The 21,090-nt window shown below is 54.0% G+C and overlaps 7 protein-coding genes across 7 annotated transcripts; 5 read left to right on the top strand and 2 right to left on the bottom strand.

Annotated features, from left to right (window-relative positions):
• Positions 1-2,170: 2,170 nt before the first annotated feature.
• On the top strand, positions 2,171-3,594 carry PHACADRAFT_166302 (uncharacterized protein; the record flags this gene model as incomplete). Its single annotated transcript, XM_007400825.1, has 6 exons — positions 2,171-2,218; positions 2,384-2,546; positions 2,578-2,751; positions 2,803-3,127; positions 3,183-3,323; positions 3,381-3,594. 6 exons carry the CDS (start codon positions 2,171-2,173, stop codon positions 3,592-3,594), a joined length of 1,065 nt encoding a protein of 354 aa, XP_007400887.1.
• Positions 3,595-5,231: 1,637 nt separating this feature from the next.
• On the top strand, positions 5,232-5,480 carry PHACADRAFT_54875 (uncharacterized protein; the record flags this gene model as incomplete). The annotated part of the gene is made up of 2 exons (XM_007400824.1): positions 5,232-5,367; positions 5,416-5,480. Coding segments are annotated over 2 exons (201 nt in total), but the record flags the coding sequence as incomplete, so codon positions are not given.
• A 5-nt stretch (positions 5,481-5,485) lies between these two features.
• On the bottom strand, positions 5,486-8,037 carry PHACADRAFT_188161 (uncharacterized protein; the record flags this gene model as incomplete). The annotated part of the gene is made up of 5 exons (XM_007400823.1): positions 7,617-8,037; positions 6,395-7,561; positions 5,922-6,201; positions 5,747-5,868; positions 5,486-5,696 (listed from the first exon to the last, which is right to left on the bottom strand). The coding sequence occupies exons 1-5, from the start codon at positions 8,009-8,011 to the stop codon at positions 5,486-5,488; spliced, it is 2,175 nt and encodes a 724-aa protein (XP_007400885.1). The 5' UTR covers positions 8,012-8,037.
• Positions 8,038-8,365: 328 nt separating this feature from the next.
• On the bottom strand, positions 8,366-10,562 carry PHACADRAFT_263985 (uncharacterized protein). The gene is made up of 6 exons (XM_007400822.1): positions 10,252-10,562; positions 10,153-10,191; positions 9,884-10,103; positions 9,722-9,826; positions 9,503-9,668; positions 8,366-9,452 (listed from the first exon to the last, which is right to left on the bottom strand). The coding sequence occupies exons 1-6, from the start codon at positions 10,520-10,522 to the stop codon at positions 8,562-8,564; spliced, it is 1,692 nt and encodes a 563-aa protein (XP_007400884.1). The 5' UTR covers positions 10,523-10,562; the 3' UTR covers positions 8,366-8,561.
• Positions 10,563-11,601: 1,039 nt separating this feature from the next.
• Positions 11,602-12,693, top strand: PHACADRAFT_129960 (uncharacterized protein). The gene is made up of 4 exons (XM_007400821.1): positions 11,602-11,685; positions 11,735-11,861; positions 11,998-12,190; positions 12,254-12,693. The coding sequence occupies exons 1-4, from the start codon at positions 11,647-11,649 to the stop codon at positions 12,555-12,557; spliced, it is 663 nt and encodes a 220-aa protein (XP_007400883.1). The 5' UTR covers positions 11,602-11,646; the 3' UTR covers positions 12,558-12,693.
• Positions 12,694-14,979: 2,286 nt separating this feature from the next.
• Positions 14,980-16,807, top strand: PHACADRAFT_263982 (uncharacterized protein). Its single transcript, XM_007400820.1, has 5 exons — positions 14,980-15,095; positions 15,146-15,272; positions 15,322-15,678; positions 15,729-16,444; positions 16,496-16,807. The coding sequence occupies exons 1-5, from the start codon at positions 14,997-14,999 to the stop codon at positions 16,628-16,630; spliced, it is 1,434 nt and encodes a 477-aa protein (XP_007400882.1). The 5' UTR covers positions 14,980-14,996; the 3' UTR covers positions 16,631-16,807.
• A 227-nt stretch (positions 16,808-17,034) lies between these two features.
• Positions 17,035-20,321, top strand: PHACADRAFT_213512 (uncharacterized protein; the record flags this gene model as incomplete). Its single annotated transcript, XM_007400819.1, has 4 exons — positions 17,035-17,238; positions 17,297-17,971; positions 18,684-19,607; positions 19,975-20,321. The coding sequence occupies 4 exons, from the start codon at positions 17,035-17,037 to the stop codon at positions 20,272-20,274; spliced, it is 2,103 nt and encodes a 700-aa protein (XP_007400881.1). The 3' UTR covers positions 20,275-20,321.
• Between the last annotated feature and the right edge of the window lie 769 nt (positions 20,322-21,090).

Here is a 21,090-nt window from a genome sequence, read left to right as displayed (position 1 = left end):
CTATGACATAGTCAGCACTGTTGCGTCTCTGACTGAAAGGGTTATATGCGGGACGCACTCGAGTGCACCTCCTAACACACCAACCCGCCCACTCTGCCCCTTGTGCAACGAGCCGTTCAACGGCGGGATAAGAGTCTTGATCTGCTCGAGGATGCGCTTATCAATCGTCATCTTGCTGTCAACAGTCTCAAGATGTTGTGGATGTTTTCTGGTCAGGTCACGATATCGCGCAGCTCGAGTGAGTGCGGGAATTTGTGTGGTCGAGCCATGGCGGGAGCGCGAGAGCAGGGCTAGGGCCTATGACATCGTGAGTCTCCCACGCCTCCACCCAACGAAACTCATAGGCGCTTCTCTGCACGCCGTGATCGTTTTGGAAGCGAGGCAGCCGGATTTGGGGCGTGTTGTTCATGCGCGGGTATATCATGAAGATAACGCCGAACGTACCAAGCGGTTAGAGAAAAGAGATATGGTAAGTATCATAGCACAGATAGCGATCAAGCGCAAAGAGACCGTATGTTTATGCAGACAGCGTATGAGAGGTAGCAGATGGGGACCCGGGAAAGGAGACAACAAAACCACAAAAAACCCGATTGAAAACCCATATGAAGCGGTGGTCTTGAGAAAAACAGCAAGTCAGCAAGTTAGCATGGCAACTCATAATTTGTCGCAGCTACTCGCCTAATTGCTCCGTCTCGCACACGCACCAGAACACGCACCGACGCGCGCTCCAGGACATATCCCCGGGGCGCGCACACGCTCGGTATTCGGCGGGAGGAGTCCAGAGCACCTCTCTACAGGACGAGGGCCGACGGGGTGGATCTCCCACGCCTCCATAGCCGCGAGCGAGACTGCCATCTCCTCGCAGTATCTGCACAGCGCGCCGTGTAGGAGTGCCTCCTCCTTGCCGCATACATACACCTGGATGGTGTTTCTCCACTGGCACATCTCCTCTGGAGTATCGACGTAGTGAGATTTGAGCCTGAGTCGGCAAATATCTATGGGTGCGATGGAGGCTATGGGAGTGCGAGCTGGTGGAGCTAGTGACTAGATGGGGGAACGGTACGAAGCTGGACCGCGGTATAAATCTACGCAGGGATCAACGGCCCGTGAGGTCTCAGAAAACTGTAAGCTGGATACAGTATTGGAAGACTCCTATAGCCTAGAGCACCCCAGCTTTCTGCGTTCAGGGAAGGTACCGATGAACTGCCTTACACTCGTACATTTGGACCTGTAAGAAAGTGGCTGCGTCGCCCCGCGCCATGAAAGGTGGCTAGCATGGTGATGTCGGATTTATTCTCTGCCATACCAATGTAAGCAAGAAATCTAAGGCAATATATGCGCCTAACGCGAGAGAAAGCGATGCGCTAATGCCTGGAAGTTGGCGAGCTTCAAGGCCCGGGCATTGAATATGAAGGATGGGTCGCATTGTGGCCCGTTCAACTTCATGTCCACGGAGATTTTGTTCGAGCCGAGCTCCTCTGATATATGAATGCCCTGGGGTAACGAGGGTATAAGCTTGGATAATCAATGGGCAAAACATACGTATAACTAGGCGGTTACGCACGCACCTGGATACTGAACTTGTTTGTGAGCATGCTCAGGCACCCGGCGATTGGTCTACGCAAGTAGTGAGCGAGGGGTTAACTAGGACACTCAGCGGTGCTCTGAGCCAGATGTCTATCTGGACGCTTCGCATCTATCAACAAACTAGAGAGGAAGATGAGGAGGTCGTTATGTCCTAATTTCTCAAGACCTTGCAATGGACACTACGTCCCAGTTACCCCGCACGAATATCGGCAAGTTGCGGTTTTCCTAGTCCACGGTCTTCTAATCGAGCTTATTCGTTCCTGCTTCAGGCAGCTTGACTTGCAGCGCGGCGGATTGACCCGGGCGGTTATGGATCCAATGGTCGTACTATGGGGCGAAACGGCGTCGAAAGACGGCTCAATGAAATTTTTCTCTGTGATACAGAATTTGCATACTCCAGTTGTCAGAGATCCTAGACATTCGCAATATTGCTTTTGCTACGGGGTGACATGGCTGAGCACAAGCAAGCGCGTACCGCGAAATAAAAGCAGCCTATGGGCGTCTCGGCTCGTCCCCTGTTCTGGCCGGCGAGCCCAGCTTGCCTCTACCCTAACCTACTCGACATACCCTATTCCAAAAACACATGGACTTTCCTCTACCAGAGCGACGACGAGTCCAGACGACGTACGGTGCATTCCCTCAGTCGCGAGCTCCGCAGACGGAGGCGTCGCCGGAGAATCTGAAGGGCGTGAGCCTGGGTCGCCTCGCAGCTCTGCACCCTTTCACACAGCAGGAACGTCCGTAGTGCCTCCTGCAATTCCTCGTCGGCATGGCCCTGAAGGTTCTGGTTTACTAGCTTGATGTCGCGTTCCCTGCTTCCAATACTTTGAGAGGTTTGCTCTCCCAGCTGGCGACCCAGTACTACGAGCAATCCTGGAAGCTTGCCGAGTTCGCGGCCTTTGCGCAGCCCTATGTCCAAAAGTCTTCTGCTGAGAGGTGTGTAACGCATTGTTTATCTTGTCTATTCTTATAAGCATGCATTGAATTTAGCCTATCTTCGTTGCAGTGTCCTGATTGCCTTAGGGAAGCCCGGTCACCTCGATGACGACGTCTGGTGCCTCGATACGCGCGGAATACTTACCTTGGCGGTCTGCAAGACGTCATACGAACGACTTGGCCTGATTGGGCGAGCACTGCCATGGAAGGAGCACCAAGACGTATACAGTACGCCCTTTGAACCCTCATCACACTTCCCGCCTGACACTGCCTGAGTAGTCGTCCGCATATCGCTGCACACACAAGTTCCCGTACTTAAAGATGAAACGTGCCACGCTTACGGCCCCAAAGTCAAAGCCGCCTTCCAGGCCTGGGATCAGCGGCGGGACCCCTGGGACGTGATCTTCCACTCGCCTGAGCAGCTCACTGAGGCTTCAGCCGCAACCAAACGCGTGAAGCCAACCATTCGTCTATCACAGAACATCCACATCCCCAAATCTGAATTATACCCTCGCCCGAACGACGCTAGCGCCGCAGGGGAGTGGGACGAGAGCGTTGCTGAGCTCTTCGAGTGGGTCGGTCTCGCGTGTTTGGGCTCGGAGAGGTATGCTGCTTAACTTGCTTGTTGCTGTCTGACCTGACGCTTTCGTTTTCTGCAGGCTCCGAGCGTATGATAGACCGGACCCGTACATCGCGGTTTACACGCCGCCGTCGCCCGCGTACACAGGAGACGTCGTCCATGTGCGCTGGATGGGTTTACTTTCGCCTCAATTTGTGCAGTCGGTCATCGACATCGCTAGGCAAGTACCTACAGGCCTGCATCGCTCGTTCCGCGCTGATTGAGCGTGCCTGCGCAGCGACGCATCCTTCGCGTGCGTGGTTGCGAATTCCATAGCCGTGTCGCCCGTGACGTACGTCCCATCGCCGCCATCTTTGCGTTATCCTCAGCGCGCGTCGAGAGCCCAGTCAGAGGATAGTTGGAGCGTAGTCATCTCACGGCCGGAAGATTCAGATCAGACAAGCTGGCTACTCGTTGAGAGTATCGGAAAGTGGGACTCGCGATGGGGCTGATATTTGGTGGCAATTTTACCACTTGTATTCATGCAGCCGGACAACATAAGAGTTTTACAAACAATATACACATTGATAGACATTAGCGTACTGCAATACCAAGCTTACAGGAGCCGACGAAGGCTCAAGACATACAAAGGGATCGCGCCATCTCGCGAAGAGAGGCAGAGGGGTTCCAAAAATTGAACACACAGCAGAATCGGAGTAGTCTGAATCGAGTTACGCCGCTTGCCCGCATCGCCAACCCTCGAAGGACAGCGAGCAGCCAGCGGCGCGCCGCGAAGTGAACTAAAGGGCAGGAACAGTCACCAACACCACCACACAACCTCCCCCTCACACTCGTTGCTCCGTCCATAAGCTCACACAGATCCCGGAAGGCCGCCGGGCGTTACGGCGGTTTGGTGGTCCTTCCGAAAAGCTCTCGCTTTCCAAGTGCAGTTTTTCTCGCGCGTGGTGGCGCGGACACAGTGTCGGGAGACGGGTGAGCCTCGACCGACGAAGGTCCACAGTCCTTGCCAGGACTGGTTGGCATTCACGCTGATCAGCGCAGTACGGGGGGCACAGAGGGGGTGCTCTGGCTATCGATGAAGACAGTATACGCTACGCGCGGGTAAGCGCATAAGCGTTCGCAGTAGGTCCAGCAGTGAGGCGCCCGGACACCGGGCGGTCCAACACGTGTGATCCAAGGTGCATGGCTCTTTGCAAAGCACATGCTAAGCTGAGGTCTGTCGGGGCGTCCCCACAACAAGACAAACGGCAGCAGTGGCTGCTAGGCCAAACATGGCTGTAGGGCCAATGTCAACGCGATCGGTGATCACGTAGCCAGGCTTTTTCAGCTCCGGCTAAAGTCGTTTTCACGACTTTGCACTGCGGGAGTGCACGAGAGCGAAGACGGCGCCGCTAGCTGACGTGAGTCAGCCGCGCACGCCACTGTAAGGCCGCCGCACCCGACCCGCCGAAGCAGGCCGAGCGCAGTGACCCGCACTTCACTGGACGTGTCCCGACAGGGCTAGATCTGGCTTACTCTGGAGGACAATATGATGGTTGTCGAGTCGGAGCACACGGGGAAGCGCCTCTCCCCCGCGGCACTTGCGCACTATTGAATGTAAGGAAAAGAGGGTGTTACGTAGCTTTCCGACGATCCTGCCCCACTCCCACGACATTTTCCAAAGGCGTTCACCCTGCTATACTTCCCTCCCCTTCGTCGAAAGACGTAGATCTCCGGGTGTAAGCAGGGCGACCCTGCATCTCTGGTGTGCCGCTCCGTCTTGAAGACGAGCCCCGTTTAGGGGCAATTATAGGGAGTTTGAATACTCAGACCTTAGCCCGCTCGCGAATGAGGACGGCGGGGGCCGTCCTGTGCGGAACGAGCATCGCGGCTTCGAGTCTGCTATGTGGTTGAGAGGAAGAAAGGAAAGGCGCGGGCGGCAAATTTTATACCAAAAAATCGGAAGCTTGGGCGCTTGGCTGTCCGCAGAGCAGCCCACCATGGCACCATCCGTACCCCCAATCTTGACACCTCTCCCCCAGCTTCTGCTACCCTCTGTTCATGATCTATGCTCGATAAGTATATACCGAGTCTTCGAGTCTTATCCCGGAACTTCGTAATCAGACACAACATGGCCTCTAACACCAGCCTCCCATCGTCGGATATACCCTTATTCTCGACAATCGCAAGCTACAGGGATTGGCGCAGGAAGGCTTACGACGAAAAGAAATCAGTCGGATTCGTGGCGACGATGGGGGCACTGCACGAGGGACACACGTCACTAGGTATGCCTACGTGCTATTGCTGAGCGAACTTTAACAACGTGCTTATAGTGCGCAAGTCTTTGGCCGAGAACGACCTCACAGTCGTCTCGATCTTCGTGAACCCCGCACAGTTCGCACCTCATGTGTCTATATCTTCTCTAGCAAGGGCGCTCGCCTTGTCCGAAACGACAGAGCAGGCCTTGGCTATGCATTCGGCCTTGTTTGAGCCCGCTGCCCACGCCTTGCGACCTTCGGCGAACGCGGCATACAGAGTTGGCGCGGCGACTTCTCGCTCTTGGGGCGTCAGGTAGGTATTTCGAGACGACAGGGCGAGAAGAGTCATCGGGTCGCTAAGTATTGCGTCAGCAGGATACTAGCATAGTCAGTGAATCTCGCTTACCGAGCTGTGGGGACGATATGTACGTTCTCTGGAGTAGGATGCGACAGCAGCAGATCACGAGCCATTCGTCGGAGCAGAAACGCTTGCTGAATGTCTTTTTGGCCAAAATACGTCCGGGTAGGCTGAAGAAAATGTCGGCGCACAAAGAAACATATTGGAAGCGGATGATACACACCTCGATAACGTTGAAAAGCTTCGTCACGACAGTGGCCACGCCTCTGAAGAACGTCGGACGCGTCTTGCCTTCCATTTGGTGGCTGAAACCCTTGACCTCGACGAAAGTGCCCTTTTGCTCTGCGACGTTCTGTGAGATCCCTGCAGGGTACATCTCGTAGACTGTAGGCACGAAGACCGCCGAGGGCTTGTGCGTGCCGGACTCGGTCTCCATGGCAAGGGACTGCAGGACTTCGAGGTCATGAGGAAGAGTACGAGGATAGGTGGCAAGATCTTTGAAGCTTGATTATATTGAGATGAACGACCCTGAGTCGTTTGATGTGATTCCGGACAACGAAGACTGCGCCAGATGGGAGGTTGGTGTCATTGGCAGGCCGATCATTCTCAGTGGCGCGATGTGGGTAGGCAAGACGAGGTTAATCGATAACATCATCCTTGGCGATACGCAGTCATTGGGCATCCTTACCAGCTGACCTGTGTAATCCAAGCAAAAATGCAATAAAATTGATTTTGACAATCATGATTCGCCCGACTCTTTGTCTGATACGATAGAATACACGTTCACAGAGGTTGGAATGAGAATAAAGTCCTCGCATGTAGCGCGCACGATCTGCATCGACATTACTGGGGTGCGATTGAAGACGCGGGCAGACAGTACCGACCTTGGGGCCATCGACGTCGCGGAAAAACAGCTGCATCTGGTTCCGTGAGAGTGGCTTTTCGAAAGGAAGCGGAACCTTTCGAAATGGCAGTCGGGTGGTAACTTTCTCCGCGAAGACTGTAGTCTCGATGACCGTCTCGGTTCTTATAACAGAGTCATCTTCGTCGCCAGCCAGATCAGTGACAGGGCAGAAATCGAGGACGTGGTCTGGATAGATCGCCTTGAAGCCACAGACGATAGACTCGATCTCTTCGTGTAGCACTCGCGCCGACCGGGGACCCCATGCGCTCCAGGGGTAGCGCAGCGGAGAGCGCCGGTGACGGTCCTCGAGTACCGCTGGGGACAGAAACGTCGTGAGTAGCGTATAGACGGTGTACTGCAGGTCTACACGCAGCTGGACCAGCCGCAGAGTAGGGTGAAAGTCCATCGGCCCCGCCGCTATGGGCCCGGCGAGCTGACTGTGCTTCTGGTACCCAGGGAAGAACGTGCAGTTGAGCCAGCTGCTGAAGTCCCATTTGAGCCAGGGCAGCTGGAACGTCGCGATGAGCGTCGGGATCTCTTCGTCCGTGTGCAGCGCGTAGACGTGAATGCCGAACCCATGGCGCGCGTTGCGTTCGTATACATTCACGAGTAGGTGTCCGTCCGCGGTGCAGAACGCGGTCAGGTACGCCGTGTCAGGCGACGAGCGCAGGGCCTGCGAGCGCCAGTGAGCATGGTACTCGTGCGGCAGAGGTAAGCAGTAACTGACGGCCAGGATAGTCCCCGATGGCCAGTGCCACACGAAGATTGCCTCGACTGCGAGAGACTTCTGCACGGTGAACGCCAGGTATTCGCCCGAAACCTGGATCTTGGCCCGACGGACAAAGGACGCGGCAGGAAACCCGTACGATGCGAGGTCTATGAAGCTCTGTTTCGCCCGTGGGTGAGGTTTTTGGTCTTGGAGAGAGCACAGGTAGACCCTTGGAGATGGGCGCATGCCACTATGATGAGTATGTCAATCCATAGAGCGTGAGCAAAAAAACTCGACCCCCTTACGCAGCATCCAGCGTTTGACTCAGAGACGCTAGAACCACAAGATCCTGGCCGGGGTCGATATAGTGCACATCAAATCTAGTACCAAACTCGATATGCTTGATACGGTCTTGGTCGGATATTCCCCTTCCGAGGTAAACAAGCTCCAGTTGTTTCGGGAGATCTGGTACGCGGCCAGAAATGACATCCTTGTGTGATCTGGCCTCGATCCACTCTTGCGACGGTATTGTTATGGTCTTGACGTACTTGAGAAATAGATGTCTCCACGCATAACGCTCTCTCCGAATCGCCGCCAGGCGTGAGATGACGTTGCTGGAGGATGATCCATCCTCGTACCCCGCCATACCCAGTTCTATCTTGTATTGCAGAGAAGTGGTCTCAATAATTACAGAGTCCATTTTGTGTGATACCTTCCAGAGAGATTAATCAGTACCTTCCTCCAGAGCGCGTAAGCAGAACAAGATACCCGGCGGCAGCTCAGCAAGTCGATGTAATCTAGGTATCCGAGGATTTCCACGATGACCTCCACGGAGAGTCTGTTTAGACCCCATTTCATGTCTGTAAGCAAAGCAAGTCACAGAGTGATAGTATTCGTGTAATCGAAAGTCGTGTGTACCCGGGGACCTGTGAAGATTCTCGGTGCCGATGGTAGTGGTGTACTAACAAAAGGCACTGGCAGGCGCTCCGATATGGCTGCGCTGATGGCATCGAACGCCACAACGGGCGCCAGCGTGACTGAAGAGTGCTGAGGAGTGGGAGAAATTTTCGTTAAAGGTGAGCTATCGTACGTTGTACACAGTATTATGGGTATAATAATACATAAATGAGCATATTCAATGTATCATGAGATTTTTAGTCCAGAAAAAATCTAAAATTGATCCGCCGGCCAGCTGCTCGCCGGTCGACCACTGCTGAAGGCTGTGCCGTCGTTCAGCCTATGCAGCTACGTTATGACTGCCTCTTGGCCTTCTTGGCCTTTTCCAGCCTCTCTTGAACAACCCAGGCGACGGCACCCTCGGCCGCTTCGGCCGGACGGGTCTTGTAGGACATGAGGTAGCCCTGAAGGCTCGCCATCGAGAACTCGCGCTCCGGTATGGCATCGGCGAAAAGGTCAGCGAGCGCAACAATCTTACGCCGCGACGGCCGAGGGCCATCTGCGCGGTGTTTGTCGCCGACGTACAGCTTCTTCGGCACTTCGAGCGTCTCCGTAAGCGCGTCAGACCTACTCGTAGAGGACGTTGGCGAAGGCGGTGTGCTGCCTGTGCCGTACGCGGAATCGGTTTCATCTCCGTCGTCCTCGGCATTGCCCTTGGTTTCCGAGCCCTCGTCAGCGTCCTCGGCGGGAGCGGGCATGTAGAAGCATTTGAATAGCTCCCGGGCCTGGTATTGACTTGCAAGTTTGAACTCGACGTGGAGGTCCATCCGTCCGGGCCGACAGAGCGCGGAATCCAGTTTCGAGTAGCGGTTCGTGGTAGCATAGAGGATGCGACCTTCCTGCGCACCGACGCCATCAAGGGCGTTCAGGAGACCGCTGAGTGTCACGCGGCTGACAGGCGATGACACAGCAGCCCTGTCCCTTTCCCGTTCCCGATTGTGTGCGCCGCCTTCGCCGGAGCGGGCGTCGTCGTCGTCCTCCATTTCTCGTGTCAGGCCGTGATGAAACGCAGCATCGATGTCTTCCATGAGTGCTATGCAGCGCTCAGGGAGCTCGGACATGAGGGCGCCAAGAGCAGTGTCGTCCAAGCCTATACGCGCGAGCGATACGACGTAGACGTCTAAGCCCAGCTCACCAGCAAGGCTGTGAATCATGGACGTCTTTCCCGACCCCGGTGCGCCGTACTGCGGACAAGTCAGCCAAGGAACTGTGCACCAGGAGACTGCTGACTGACCAGCAGGTACCCTCTACGGAATGGAATTCCGCGCTCGGCGTACCAGTCTTTACTTTGCAGGAAGTCACGAGCGTCCTCAAGGAGGAGATCTTTCACTCCGGGATCCAACACAATGGACCGAAGAGGTCTCTTTGGCCGAGATGCGACGTTACGCCATGAACCGGATCTTTGAAGGGCAATCTATCAGAGCAATATCGACGAGCACGGACGATTACTCACGGTTCTGACACGTAGATCGATATCGTGTGCTCTTCAGCTGCCAGATACGCTTTCTTGGCTTCAAGAAGGAGTTCGTTCAGCACAGAATGGCTCCGTGCGAAGATGCTAGGATTGCGGTCAGCGTCATCATCTGAAATAGCGGTCACGAATGTGCCTGCACACCTGATCTCCAGTGTCTCCTTCGTGTGATATGCGCCTTCATTTACTTCGGACCTGGTCACGTTGATGTAGCGGCCCTTGTACCAAAGAGAATACGTCCGAGAAAATGAGGGTAAGTAGCTGATCCTGCGGCCAGCTATCTCATATTCATCTCCGGGTATCATGACCACCGGGGAGCTGACACCGAAAGTCCTTGTGCTGACGTTGATGAACCGGGCTTTATCTACCACATATGTCAGCAGACGGCATACAGAATGATAATGCCGGCTTACTCCATGTAGGCTGTTTGGACAACCAAAACAGCAACCAAGCTGAGCAGTGAGCACGCAATCAGCTTTCTATGCATAAAAGGGGGGAAGATGGATACATACTATAGGACACATCCATCTCCTCGAAGCACGCCGTTATCCAAAAAGACTCGATGAACGACGTCCACAGCTGCATACACATACGACGAGAAGTCTCGATTGCGCCACCGATGACAAGAAGTTTGAGCCAGTCGCGCAGAGCAGAGAAGGAGAGCAGGAAAGACAGGATGGTCGGCAAGTTCAGTGGCGACGCCACAGCTGTCAAAGACGAGTGGAGGGCGGTACCATTTTGCGCCACATCGACCGTCGTGTTGTCGAGATGGGATCCAGACATAAGTCCGGTTAATGCGGACTGAAGTAGCTGTAGAGGATCCATGCAGGCTGAGACAAGAAGGCGGGCGGCGAAATCCTAGGGCGGAGGGGGTCGACTACATATATAGGGCGACAAACTGGGCATGAGCGGCCTTTCGGTGCCGGATAAAGGTTAGATATGCTGCCCGTTGTTCAGCGTTGATATGTGGCCGCTTCGCGGTGGTCAACGGTGTCGGAGTTTAGTTTAGGGCTTTGTTATTGGTCGGGCGGGCCCAAAAGCCTGCGGCTAATGCCCCGATGTCCTGTCTACGGGAGGATAACGCACAAGCTTCTACCAAAATTGCGACACTCGAGGCTTGCGTGCGCAGCACATCAGCACTCACTAGAACCCTCCGAGTCATCGCTAGGCGGGTGGCTCAGTCACAACGCCACTTATGGAACCGGGAAGCAGCGGAAGTTTTCATCGCGGTGGCACCTCCGTCCGCACCCCTAGACGATGCGCTGCTCTGCGCAACCCTCGATGACTCCAGCCGCCGGGCGAGATGAACTGCCGGCAGTGCAATGACCAGTGCACAGCCCGGGTGCCTTGTGCCTACGCGGCATGCTGCTGAGGTACAGAAGCATTAGGAATACCCTCGGAGATTGCCTTGCCCATCGCAGAGGCTCCGCGGTGAGCTCGACTATGAACGGCGATCTTCTGCGCACCATAATGTTCATGCAGAAACACTCCGCAGTAACCGCGGCGTAACCCACATAGCTTGCTGCCTCGTCTTTAATCTCGGTTTATAGTAGCACAGATATAGTGCAAGCGCGGGGGCTGTAGGAACGAGCAGAGTTTTTAGCTTGTAACAACTTTCGCGATTTCCGAGCCCAGTACATCAACATGCGTTGCGGCGTGCCATCAGCGCATCAGCGCTTGGCAGCCACCGCTGCGCCGCCGTCATTCCGATCCGTCACGGTTGCTGGCGAACACGTTGTCACAAACCTTCCACGACCATGTTAGCCGCGATACCCGCTGAGCAAGACGTCCTGGAGAAACTTGCCGCCCTAGACGTTACATACGTACTTTGTAGGTCAAATTCATCAACTTGTGCCTCAACTTTGACGAGATTTTCTGCAGACGATGAAGCCTCCCACACGTCGCACATGTTGGCACTACTAACACTGAGCCCGATATTGCTGAACGTAAGCTCGCGGAGTTATCCTAAAGACATTTGAAAATAGCGACATTTAGCCAGCTTATTTGGCCCTGGCTGTGTACACTCGTGAATTGCTCTTCATCGAGATGTGGGCCGGCCAACTGCTCTGCGAAGCGTTCAATTGGGTCCTGAAGCACGTAATTCGGGAAGAGCGGCCCTACAGTAAGTTCCGCAGTACCTCTACACGTCATCGGCATAGGCGTCGGCCTCACTGCGCAGCCGGACGCGTCGGACGTGTCGGGTTCGGCGCTTGCACAGCCCCGCTCCGCAATGGCTTCGCTCACTGTCTATTCGCCAGAGCACATGGGTCCCGGATACGGCTTTCCTTCGTCGCATAGCCAATGGATGGGCTACTTTGCTGCGTTCCTACTCTGCCATCTCATGTACCGACACCGGTTCGTGCCCACTGGATCACTTCTTCTGGACAATATACGCAACCTCGTCGTCTATCTCGGCATCATCGCCTGGACAGCTGCTGTCGCGTTCTCTCGGTACGCCAAGCACGCCGTGTAACTGCGTACAACCCCTGCTGATTGAACAGCAAATCTGCACAGCTACGCATTGACGTATCATTCCACCCGCCAGGTACTGTGGGGCGTCGGCATCGGCGTTGTCTTTGGCACAGTGTTCTATCTTGTCGTTGAAGTCGTACCAGCTACTCGCCCAAAATCCCTTCCGGGACGCTTTCGCAACGCGGTGCTGAGCAATCCGGTGCTGACATGGTTCAGACTGCGGGACGGCTGGGCGGTTTACCCGGATGGTGGCACCGAGACGCAGTGGTTGACCTGGAAAGCCAGATGGGACGCTACACAACGGACAGCCACGTCTTCTGTGGGCAAAAAAGAAAAACGCCGATAGCTATCTGACGTGTCTCGATATTCCATCCGCTGTAGGGATGTCTGTCAGTCGCTAATGCTAGAGTTAACCCATGACGTCAGCAGATAGAGATATGGACTAGAGAGCCAAACGAGGGCTGAATGCATTGAAGTGGCAGTGCTACATGCGAACATGCAGAGCAGCGATCGTGGTGAAGTGGCTGCCCACACTAGCACTGGCAGGGACTACTAGGGTGATCGACGGAGAAGTATGCGGCTGAAATGCTCTGGTTCCTTGAGTTCTGCAGGACGTGCTCGCGTACATGATCTGTTTGCGTTGTACAGATAATAATCGCCGGTGTCTGGACAGACGTTGACCTCTTGCATGTTACCGCCTCGATACACTGTAGAGTACGTTATGACGCCAATGATGCTATCTCAGCCAGCTCCCATCAAAAACTTGAAGATAGTACAGGTGGTCTGCAGGTGCCGCTCGAATGTACAACATCGTCGGGTTCGCGAACAGCGAGAGCCAGAGATTAGGAATTCAGGAGCGCAGAGTGCGCAGAGTGGGATTACAACCACGAGAGATGGCGATTGGTATATCCCCAGCTTCACCTTCCGGCTACTAAAGAAGTGACCACTTCTATACGATTTTTTTTTGAGTTCGCACTTGGAGCTTGGAGCTCGGCCGTCGCAATCACGAGAAAAATTAAGATGTCTTTTTTGCTAAAAGAGGCATGAAAAGAGTTTAACAACATTTTCCGAAAATAGCTTTGCTCTTTCAGTGAAAAAGATGCAAAAAATCTCCAGCGGAAACAGTACCAAAAGAAGGAGCACTATTTTGGAAATATCCTTGGTGAAAAGGACATACATTTGTGAATGCAAAGAGAAACTTTTACGCCTATCCAGGCGGAAATCGATGCCCTAGGTTCATCTGTAAGCAGTGTAGATACTGCCATTACTCTTTACATTATAAATATATGGCTTTTTCTCTACGACACATTTCCAAAAATAATGCTCCTCTTTTTGGTATCATTTCCGCTGAAAGTATCTCACATCTTTTCCGCTGAAAGGGTCGTGCTATTTTTAAAAAAAAATTGTTAAGCTCTTTTCGTGCCTCTTTTAGCCGAAAAGACCTCGGAAATTTGGTGTGAAAGTTCCAAAATCTGCTTTAGTTGTTTGTTCAGCCTCGTGTCAGATCCGAAAGTAAACACAGCTCAGAACGAGAAATTCGTGCGCAAGCAGTCCATTGTTTCTCTAGTACCTGTAAAAGCAGGTAAACGACACGCGTGCATGTGTACGACAAACTCGAAGTCTAGTTATCTCAGGAGTCTCATCACCTCCGACTGCTATCAAAGCTAAAGGCTATGTAAGTTCCACATAATCAAAATGGCACACGTTTTGGGAGTAGAAATCGTGAACTGCGCGCGCCTTGTGACAAATGCCGAAACATGCCAGCCAATCTCCAGCTTCAGATCGCGCGACGCTTCCTATTAGACACAAGGCGCTGCTCGGATGTGTTAACAAGTACGTAGCAGTTGGGAAAGATTGAGCGTGAACGGCACTCGTTTGTGCAGTGAGTAGCCGGTAGAGGCGCTGGCCATGGGGAGAGAGAAGATTGATCAAGCAAGACACGAGCAGGCAGGCACGTCAACTGACCAAGCTCTTACTCTTTCCTCCACCATCATCGTTTGTCGTCAGGTCTTGTTCATCTTTCGAAATTTGCATCGCTGCCACATCGTGGAACGATGTTTTGTGGCCGAAAGCTCAGACGATCTGATGAAGGCCCGTATGTGTGTCACTGGCAGTGATGGCCTCATGTACGGCAAGCTTCCTTCGATCTGACACATGATTTAAGGGCCTACTGCAGTATCGATACTGCCTCGCATAGCCCCGAGAAGTTGGATTCATGAGGGATGCGAAACGAGCCCTTTCGCCGCTACGGCGGGGGTTTCTGGATACTCAGCCAAAGGTGCTCCCAGACCCCGTCGAGGACGCATACGCCGCGCTCTTGTCACGGAAAACGCTACCCAGAAGACAAAAGCAGTGACCAAGACGAGATGACATCCGGCGAGAGGACCACAAAAGCGACCCACTTTGGGAATGCGGAGAACCTAAACGTTAAAATAAGGAACGGAATATCATTCGGAAGTGCTATCGTCCGACCATTTAGGTACCATGTCACACAGCATACCATGCATTCTAAGGTGTCGTCTGACCCCGGCTTCGACGGTGGCAGAGATTGCGCAGATGTACAGTGAAGATACGCCGAGGTGGAGGCAGGAAACGCGGGGCGCTATTGGCTGGCTGGAAAATGGAAATCGCGGGAAATAGCGATGGTCGTGATCGTACCACCACCAGCCAGACCCTGGTTCAAAATCGTCTCATCCCCATTTTTCGTCATATAAATTGCAAACTGTCGCCAATCATTTCTCCCAACTTCCCTCTTTCGCTACAACCACTAGACATACCGACGACGATGACTATCCCCTTGAACGGCTCTGCGCACGATGCTGCTGTGCCTCCTCGTCCCAAGGATGTGGGCATCCTCGCGATGGAGATGTACTTCCCTAGAAGGGTGGGTTGCAACCGCTGCGCTTTGGAACCCATCGCTGACCGCCAGCACAGTGCATCTCGGAGGAGGAGCTCGAGGAGTTCGACGGCGTAGCGAAGGGCAAGTACACGATTGGTCTGGGCCAGAAGTACATGGCGTGCTGTGATGACCGCGAGGACATCAACTCGTTCCTCCTAACTGGTATGTCGCTTTGGTCTCCCCGCGTGACCCATCAGCTCAATTTCCGCAGCTGTCGCAAATCTTCTCGAGAAGTACGACATCGACCCCACCTCCATCGGCCGTATTGACGTTGGCACTGAGACCGCTATTGACCTCTCGAAGTCCAGCAAGACTTTTCTGATGGACCTCTTTGCTGCCGCTGACAACACCGACGTCGAGGGCGTCGACTCCAAAAACGCCTGCTATGGCTCGACTGCCGCCCTCTTCAATGCCGTCAACTGGGTCGAATCTACGTCATGGGATGGCCGCAACGCGCTCGTCGTCTGCGGTGACATTGCTATCTACGCTGAGGGTAGCGGCCGGCCGTCCGGCGGTGCCGGTGCCTGCGCCATGCTGATCGGTCCCAACGCGCCTCTGGCTCTTGAGCGTATGTGCAGCTCGTATGGCTATGGGAAAACTTTCTGATAGCGTTTGCAGCCATCCACGGTACGCATATGGTGCACGCGTACGACTTCTACAAGCCCAAGCTCGACTCCGAGTACCCCGAGGTCGACGGCCCGCTCTCGATCACTTCCTACATTTCCGCCGTCGATGCGTCCTACAATGCGTTCATCAAGAAGCACGCGAAGATGAAGAAGGTCGCCAGCCTGAATGGCAACGGCGTTGCGAACGGCGATGGCCCGGCGTTCTCACTCGAGAACGTCGACTACCCCGTCTTCCACAGCCCATACGGCAAGATGGTGCAGAAAGCGCACGCGCGCCTCGTCTGGAACGACTTCATGTCAAACCCCTCGCACCCCAAGTTTGCAAACGTACCCAACGCCGACGCGATTCTCGCGCAGCCGTACAAGGAGTCCCTGCTCGACAAGAGCCTCGAGAAGACATTTATGGCCGTCGCCAAGGCCGAGTTCGACTCGGCTGTCGAGCTCTCGATGAAGTGTGCGCGCCGCTGCGGCAACATGTACACTGCATCGCTTTACGGCGGTCTCGCGTCCCTCGTCTCGTCTATCGAACCTCAGGAGCTCCTCGGCAAGCGCATCTCGATGTTCGCGTACGGCTCCGGCATTGCGAGTTCGTTCTTCACCATCAAGGTCAAGGGCGACACCTCCGAGATGAAGCAGAACCTTGACCTCATTAGTCGCCTGGCCGCGATGAAAGTCGTCCCCTGCCAAGAGTACGTCGACTCGCTGAAGGTTAGTACCTACCACCCCCCGGCTGCTTCCCTCATTAACCCCCATCCGCAGCTCCGCGAAGAACACCACCTCTCAAAGACATGGCTTCCAAAGGGCTCCGTCGACAACATCTGGCCAGGTGGTTACCACCTTGAGGAGGTTGACGGCAAGTATCGCCGCAAGTACGGTCGCGTGCCCAAGGCATGAACCTTGTTTGCAATCGTCTCGCCTCCATTTTGCCATGCTATATACCATTCATCTGCTTTCACGCTATCTTACATGTTGCTTACATTCGGGGAAGTTTGCTGGACGACATTGTGATAATTGATAGATGCATACTTTGTACCACTAGCATATATATGCGAATAATGAAACTCCAAAACATCCAAGGATTGAAGCGTGCTCATCATCCTGAGGCCGCCCAGCGGGATACTGGGCGCTTCCGAGTTTGACTTCGACCATTATTAATTATTGTTAATAGCGCGCCGACACGCGCACACTCAGCAAAAGTGAGCTAGGGTCGCTTGCTTGCTCGAAGTTACCCGTGTCTAATCGTTTTGCGCTACGTTTTTCCAGGTAAAGCCTCTTTCGGTTTCCTTCGTCCCCTGACCATGGCGCCACCCAAGTCGAAGCCTAAGCCCGTGCAACACGCTTTCAACAAGCCTTCCGCAGACGTAATCCTGCGGTCCTCAGATAAAGTCAGCTTTCACGTGCACAAGCCTGTCTTGTCAGACGCGTCCTCGTTTTTCGAGACCATGTTCACACTTCCAGGGAACGCCTCCTCTTCTACATCTGCCGACGGACCATCCCCGCCAGTGATCCAGATGCGCCGAGATGCTGCACTTGCTGCTGGGAATCCTTTACCCTGGTAAGGGTCCTGCCATCTCCAGTGCTGTCAGAGCCGCCGACGTCCTGGCGATCGCAGACAAGTATGCCATGGACGGCGTGATCCAACACGTCAAGAACTTCCTCGAGTCGTCCAACTTCCTCGAGCTCGGGGTGTCCTCGGTCATGCGAGTCTACGCGATCGCGCGCCAGCACGACTTCACGAACCTCGCGGAACAGGCTGCGTGTGCGTCGCTCAAGCACCCACTGCTCAGCTACACGCTTACCGGGCTCAATAACATGACGGCGGCGCACTACCAGGACCTGATACGCTACCGACAGAGGTGCATCGAACTTATCGACCGCAAGACGGACGAAGACGGCAACAGAGAGTGGGACGACCCGATCAATGATATCTGGAACGAGGAAATGTACGAGAGGTTCGAGTCGAACTTCCCCGCGTCTGGCTTCCCAGAGACCGTCATCACGGGCCTGGATGACTGCATCGAATGCCGCGGGCGACTCTGGTTCCAGCTGCATTACCACCGGCTCAAGGAGGCTTTCTCGAAGCGCGTGTGCGGCGCATCGCTCAACGATCCCGGTATCCTTGACCAGACAGTCGCGAGCATAAAAGAGTGCTCGGATTACATGGAGCACGTCCCGATGGAACTTGTCGAGTTTAATAAGCGGCTTGGGGACATACTCGACCTGGAGCTGGAAGACGTGAGTAGTCGGCTCCTTCGCACGACTATCAATGGGCTCACTGCAGTCGTTAGATGAAATTCTGGAATTACGTGCGGGAGTAAATACCCACTTTCGCCAATCCGAGAGCTGGCTCTCAAGAGATCGCATCGACACAACTATAGGAAGATCAGGCTCTCTTGTATAGCATGCTGCTTCTGAAAAGTATACAGCATGGAGCTCTCATGTGGAGAGGTCCGTCTGTCTTCTCCAGGTATAGAAAGAAACCCAACTTCGTGCCCTACGGCGACCCCACCACGGGCGAGTCCTAATGCGTATCCATCGCAGTCATCTAGAAATATAGTATTTGTTAGATATATGTGAAAAACACTCATCATGCATGCTGCCGCGTTCTATTCGCGAAGAAACGTGGAGTGTAACTTTCATTGACCGAAACTGCGTACGACAATAGCAACAGTTTCCGGCTTGGACGAAAGAAATTCAGCTCACTATTTGGAGCTAAATTGAGCAAAAACTTGTCTGTTATAGTAACTCCAGTCACTCCAAATTTGTGTAGTTAGTTGCTTAATTTATTTTGATATGAAGGAGCCAGCCTAATCCGAGAAACGGCAATTGCAAGTGAACTCAACCACCAGTGCCGGGCAACGCGTGCAGTAAGAGTAGTTTTCCCAGGTTCTTCTCCTCTGCATACCTTATGGTGTATTGCTTTGTTTGCTCATGGTGCACGATATAGATCTCCGCGCTCGACATGAAAGAGTTCAAGCACTCGTTCAACAGACCGACCGCGGACGTCGTGCTGCGATCCTCGGACAACGTGGACTTCAAAGCTCACAAGGCGATCCTGGCCGAAGCATCCACAGTCTTTGAGACCATGTTCACTCTGCCTACGAATCCGTCGCAGGACGTAGACACGAGCGATGGACTGCCCGTGATTCAGATGCAGGAGTGCGCCGATGCCATACACGCGTTACTCGGAGTGCTCTATCCCGGGAAAGGCCCTGAAGTCACGGACGTCGACCGCGCTGGCGTCGTGCTGGCACTTGCCGATAAATACGCGATGGACGGCGTGACGAAGCACGTCCGGTCCTCACTGGAAGACTTCCTGGACTATGAATTCGGATTAAGTGCCCTCGGCGTGTGCGCGCTTGCTCGTCGGTATGGTTTCGTGGACCTTGTCGAGAGCGCTGCGCGCACGTGGCTGGAAAACCCGTTTCATTCCTACCAAACGTCCGGACTCCAGGTTATGACCAGCGTCGAGTACCATGACCTGCTATGCTTCCGCCAACATTGTGCAGATTTGATCGACAACTACATTCCGAACGACGACGAGTATTGTTGGGGCGAGTTCGTGCAGTCTGTATGGGATGACGAGGTCCTCGCGCGGTTCGAGAGCAATAGGAGCTTTGCCGACGCAGCAATCACGAAATTAGGCAGATGTACTGGAGGCAAGAACCACTGGTTTTGGTTTCAGCTTCACGTCCGCCGGCTCAAGGATGCCTACACGCGTAGGGTGTGCGGCAAGTCCTTGACCGACCGGGAGATTCTTGACAAGTCGATCGCCGGGATGGACTGCATGGAGTGTCTTCCTCAGCTCCCAATGGAATTCATGGAGTTTAACCAGAGGCTTGCAGCTATGCTGGACAAGGATATTAGGAAGGTGAGCGTAGGCAACACCATCTTTGATTATCATAACTCACGTGTTTGTCGCAGGTCAAATTCTCAGATTTTATATGAACCTGTCTGTGTAGATACAGCAACTCGAAACGCCCAAATCTGGCAGCTCTACTATCCGTCTAACCCTAATCTAATTTCTGCTACTGGCTAGCATATCAGAGCTGTCGTATGCGTGCCACCTGCACGGTTTGACAGGCGGGGCTGTACAGCCTGGGAACTTAGTTACATCCGTGAGTCTGAGGTTGTATCACAAGCTTGAGCGTCCCCAGCTCCCGTTATCTTCTACAATCACCAACGAAGGTACCAATTTGCAGCATTGTTCGCCACTGCGATCTAACCGTACTCCGCAGGTCATGGCTACTATCGTGGAAACGTCCATAGCGCAGCCTGTTACGGAGCTGGCGCTCTCCGACACATTCAACAGCGCGACCGCAGACCTTGTACTACGATCGAGCGACGGTATCGACTTCCGTGTTCATAGATCATTGCTCGCAATAGCCTCGAGTGTGTTTGAGGGCATGTGCAGCCTGCCGCAACCATCGACTTCGGACGAGAGGCAACAGCTCCCGCTGGTCCCAATGGAGGAAACCAGCCATACGCTGTACACGCTCCTTCTCCTTCTCTACCCAGACAAACATCCCCGAACATGACAATAACGGCGCTGCATCACGTCATGAAAGCTGCAGAGAAATACGACATGCATGGGATTGTCTCGCAGCTAGGCGGTTTCTTGCGTCGGTCGGATATTCTGTGCAAACATCCAGTCCAGGCCTTTTCCTTAGCATGCAAGTACAACCTGGGCAGCGACCTAGTGGAACGGGCCACTACCCCCAGAAGTGGAAGGGCTGCCAGCTAGCGCGTACCATAGCCTGCTGGTGTACCGCCAGAAGTGCATCAACATCCTGCAGCCGCTGCTTACAGTCTGGCCGCACCACGATATCACCCTCCCAAAGCCAGTATGGCACACCTGCATCTGCCGTCTGAAGGCGGCCGCCAACACAGACGCTACATTGCCGGAATGGTATGCGAACCACGTAGAGCGCACCTTGACGGCGTTCTCGAAAGCCGTTGACCCATCAACGGTGAGGTCGCCGTTTCTAATCGCTACCGCGCTGCAACAGCTCTCGTCTGCAATGACTGCTGCGACACTGGCTGCGAAAGGAAAGGTGAGATCCTCGTCGAACTGTGTTTGTGCCGAGACGGCGCCGTACGAACTGGTCAAGTTCCATGCGGTCGTTGCAAGCGAAGTTGAACGTCAGTTAGATCGGGTTTGTAACATCGTTTGCCGGACAAGCATGCAGTTGACATTTTCATAGATGAAGTTTCAGATGCTTGCGTCACGGTAATACAAGCTGACGGACGACAAGTAGATCGTGCAGTAAGTCCGAATCTGGTTCATTGTGGCTGTAGTGTGTGTGCATCAGTACGGATCTATGTGTGTATGTGTCGCCCTGCGATAGGACAAA

This window comes from Phanerochaete carnosa (genome assembly GCF_000300595.1).
Source record: "Phanerochaete carnosa HHB-10118-sp unplaced genomic scaffold PHACAscaffold_11, whole genome shotgun sequence".
Taxonomy (NCBI): Eukaryota; Fungi; Basidiomycota; class Agaricomycetes; order Polyporales; family Phanerochaetaceae; genus Phanerochaete; species Phanerochaete carnosa.
This window is presented reverse-complemented; position numbering and strand designations above follow the sequence as displayed.

Excerpts from the sequence above, each read along its gene's own strand:
- PHACADRAFT_263985 (XM_007400822.1), bottom strand. The coding sequence starts at position 10,522 with ATGTCTGGATCCCATCTCGACAACACGACGGTCGATGTGGCGCAAAAT. Across the intron at positions 9,827-9,883 it reads AAGGAGACACTGGAGATCAG|CATCTTCGCACGGAGCCATT; the intron begins GTGTGCAGGCAC and ends CCGCAATCCTAG. Across the intron at positions 9,669-9,721 it reads TCGATCTACGTGTCAGAACC|ATCCGGTTCATGGCGTAACG; the intron begins GTGAGTAATCGT and ends TGCCCTTCAAAG.
- PHACADRAFT_263982 (XM_007400820.1), top strand. The coding sequence starts at position 14,997 with ATGACTATCCCCTTGAACGGCTCTGCGCACGATGCTGCTGTGCCTCCT. Across the intron at positions 15,273-15,321 it reads CAACTCGTTCCTCCTAACTG|CTGTCGCAAATCTTCTCGAG; the intron begins GTATGTCGCTTT and ends CAATTTCCGCAG. Across the intron at positions 16,445-16,495 it reads AGTACGTCGACTCGCTGAAG|CTCCGCGAAGAACACCACCT; the intron begins GTTAGTACCTAC and ends CCCCATCCGCAG.
- PHACADRAFT_129960 (XM_007400821.1), top strand. The coding sequence starts at position 11,647 with ATGTTGGCACTACTAACACTGAGCCCGATATTGCTGAAC. Across the intron at positions 11,862-11,997 it reads TCGGGAAGAGCGGCCCTACA|AGCACATGGGTCCCGGATAC; the intron begins GTAAGTTCCGCA and ends TCTATTCGCCAG. Across the intron at positions 12,191-12,253 it reads GCTGCTGTCGCGTTCTCTCG|CTACGCATTGACGTATCATT; the intron begins GTACGCCAAGCA and ends AAATCTGCACAG.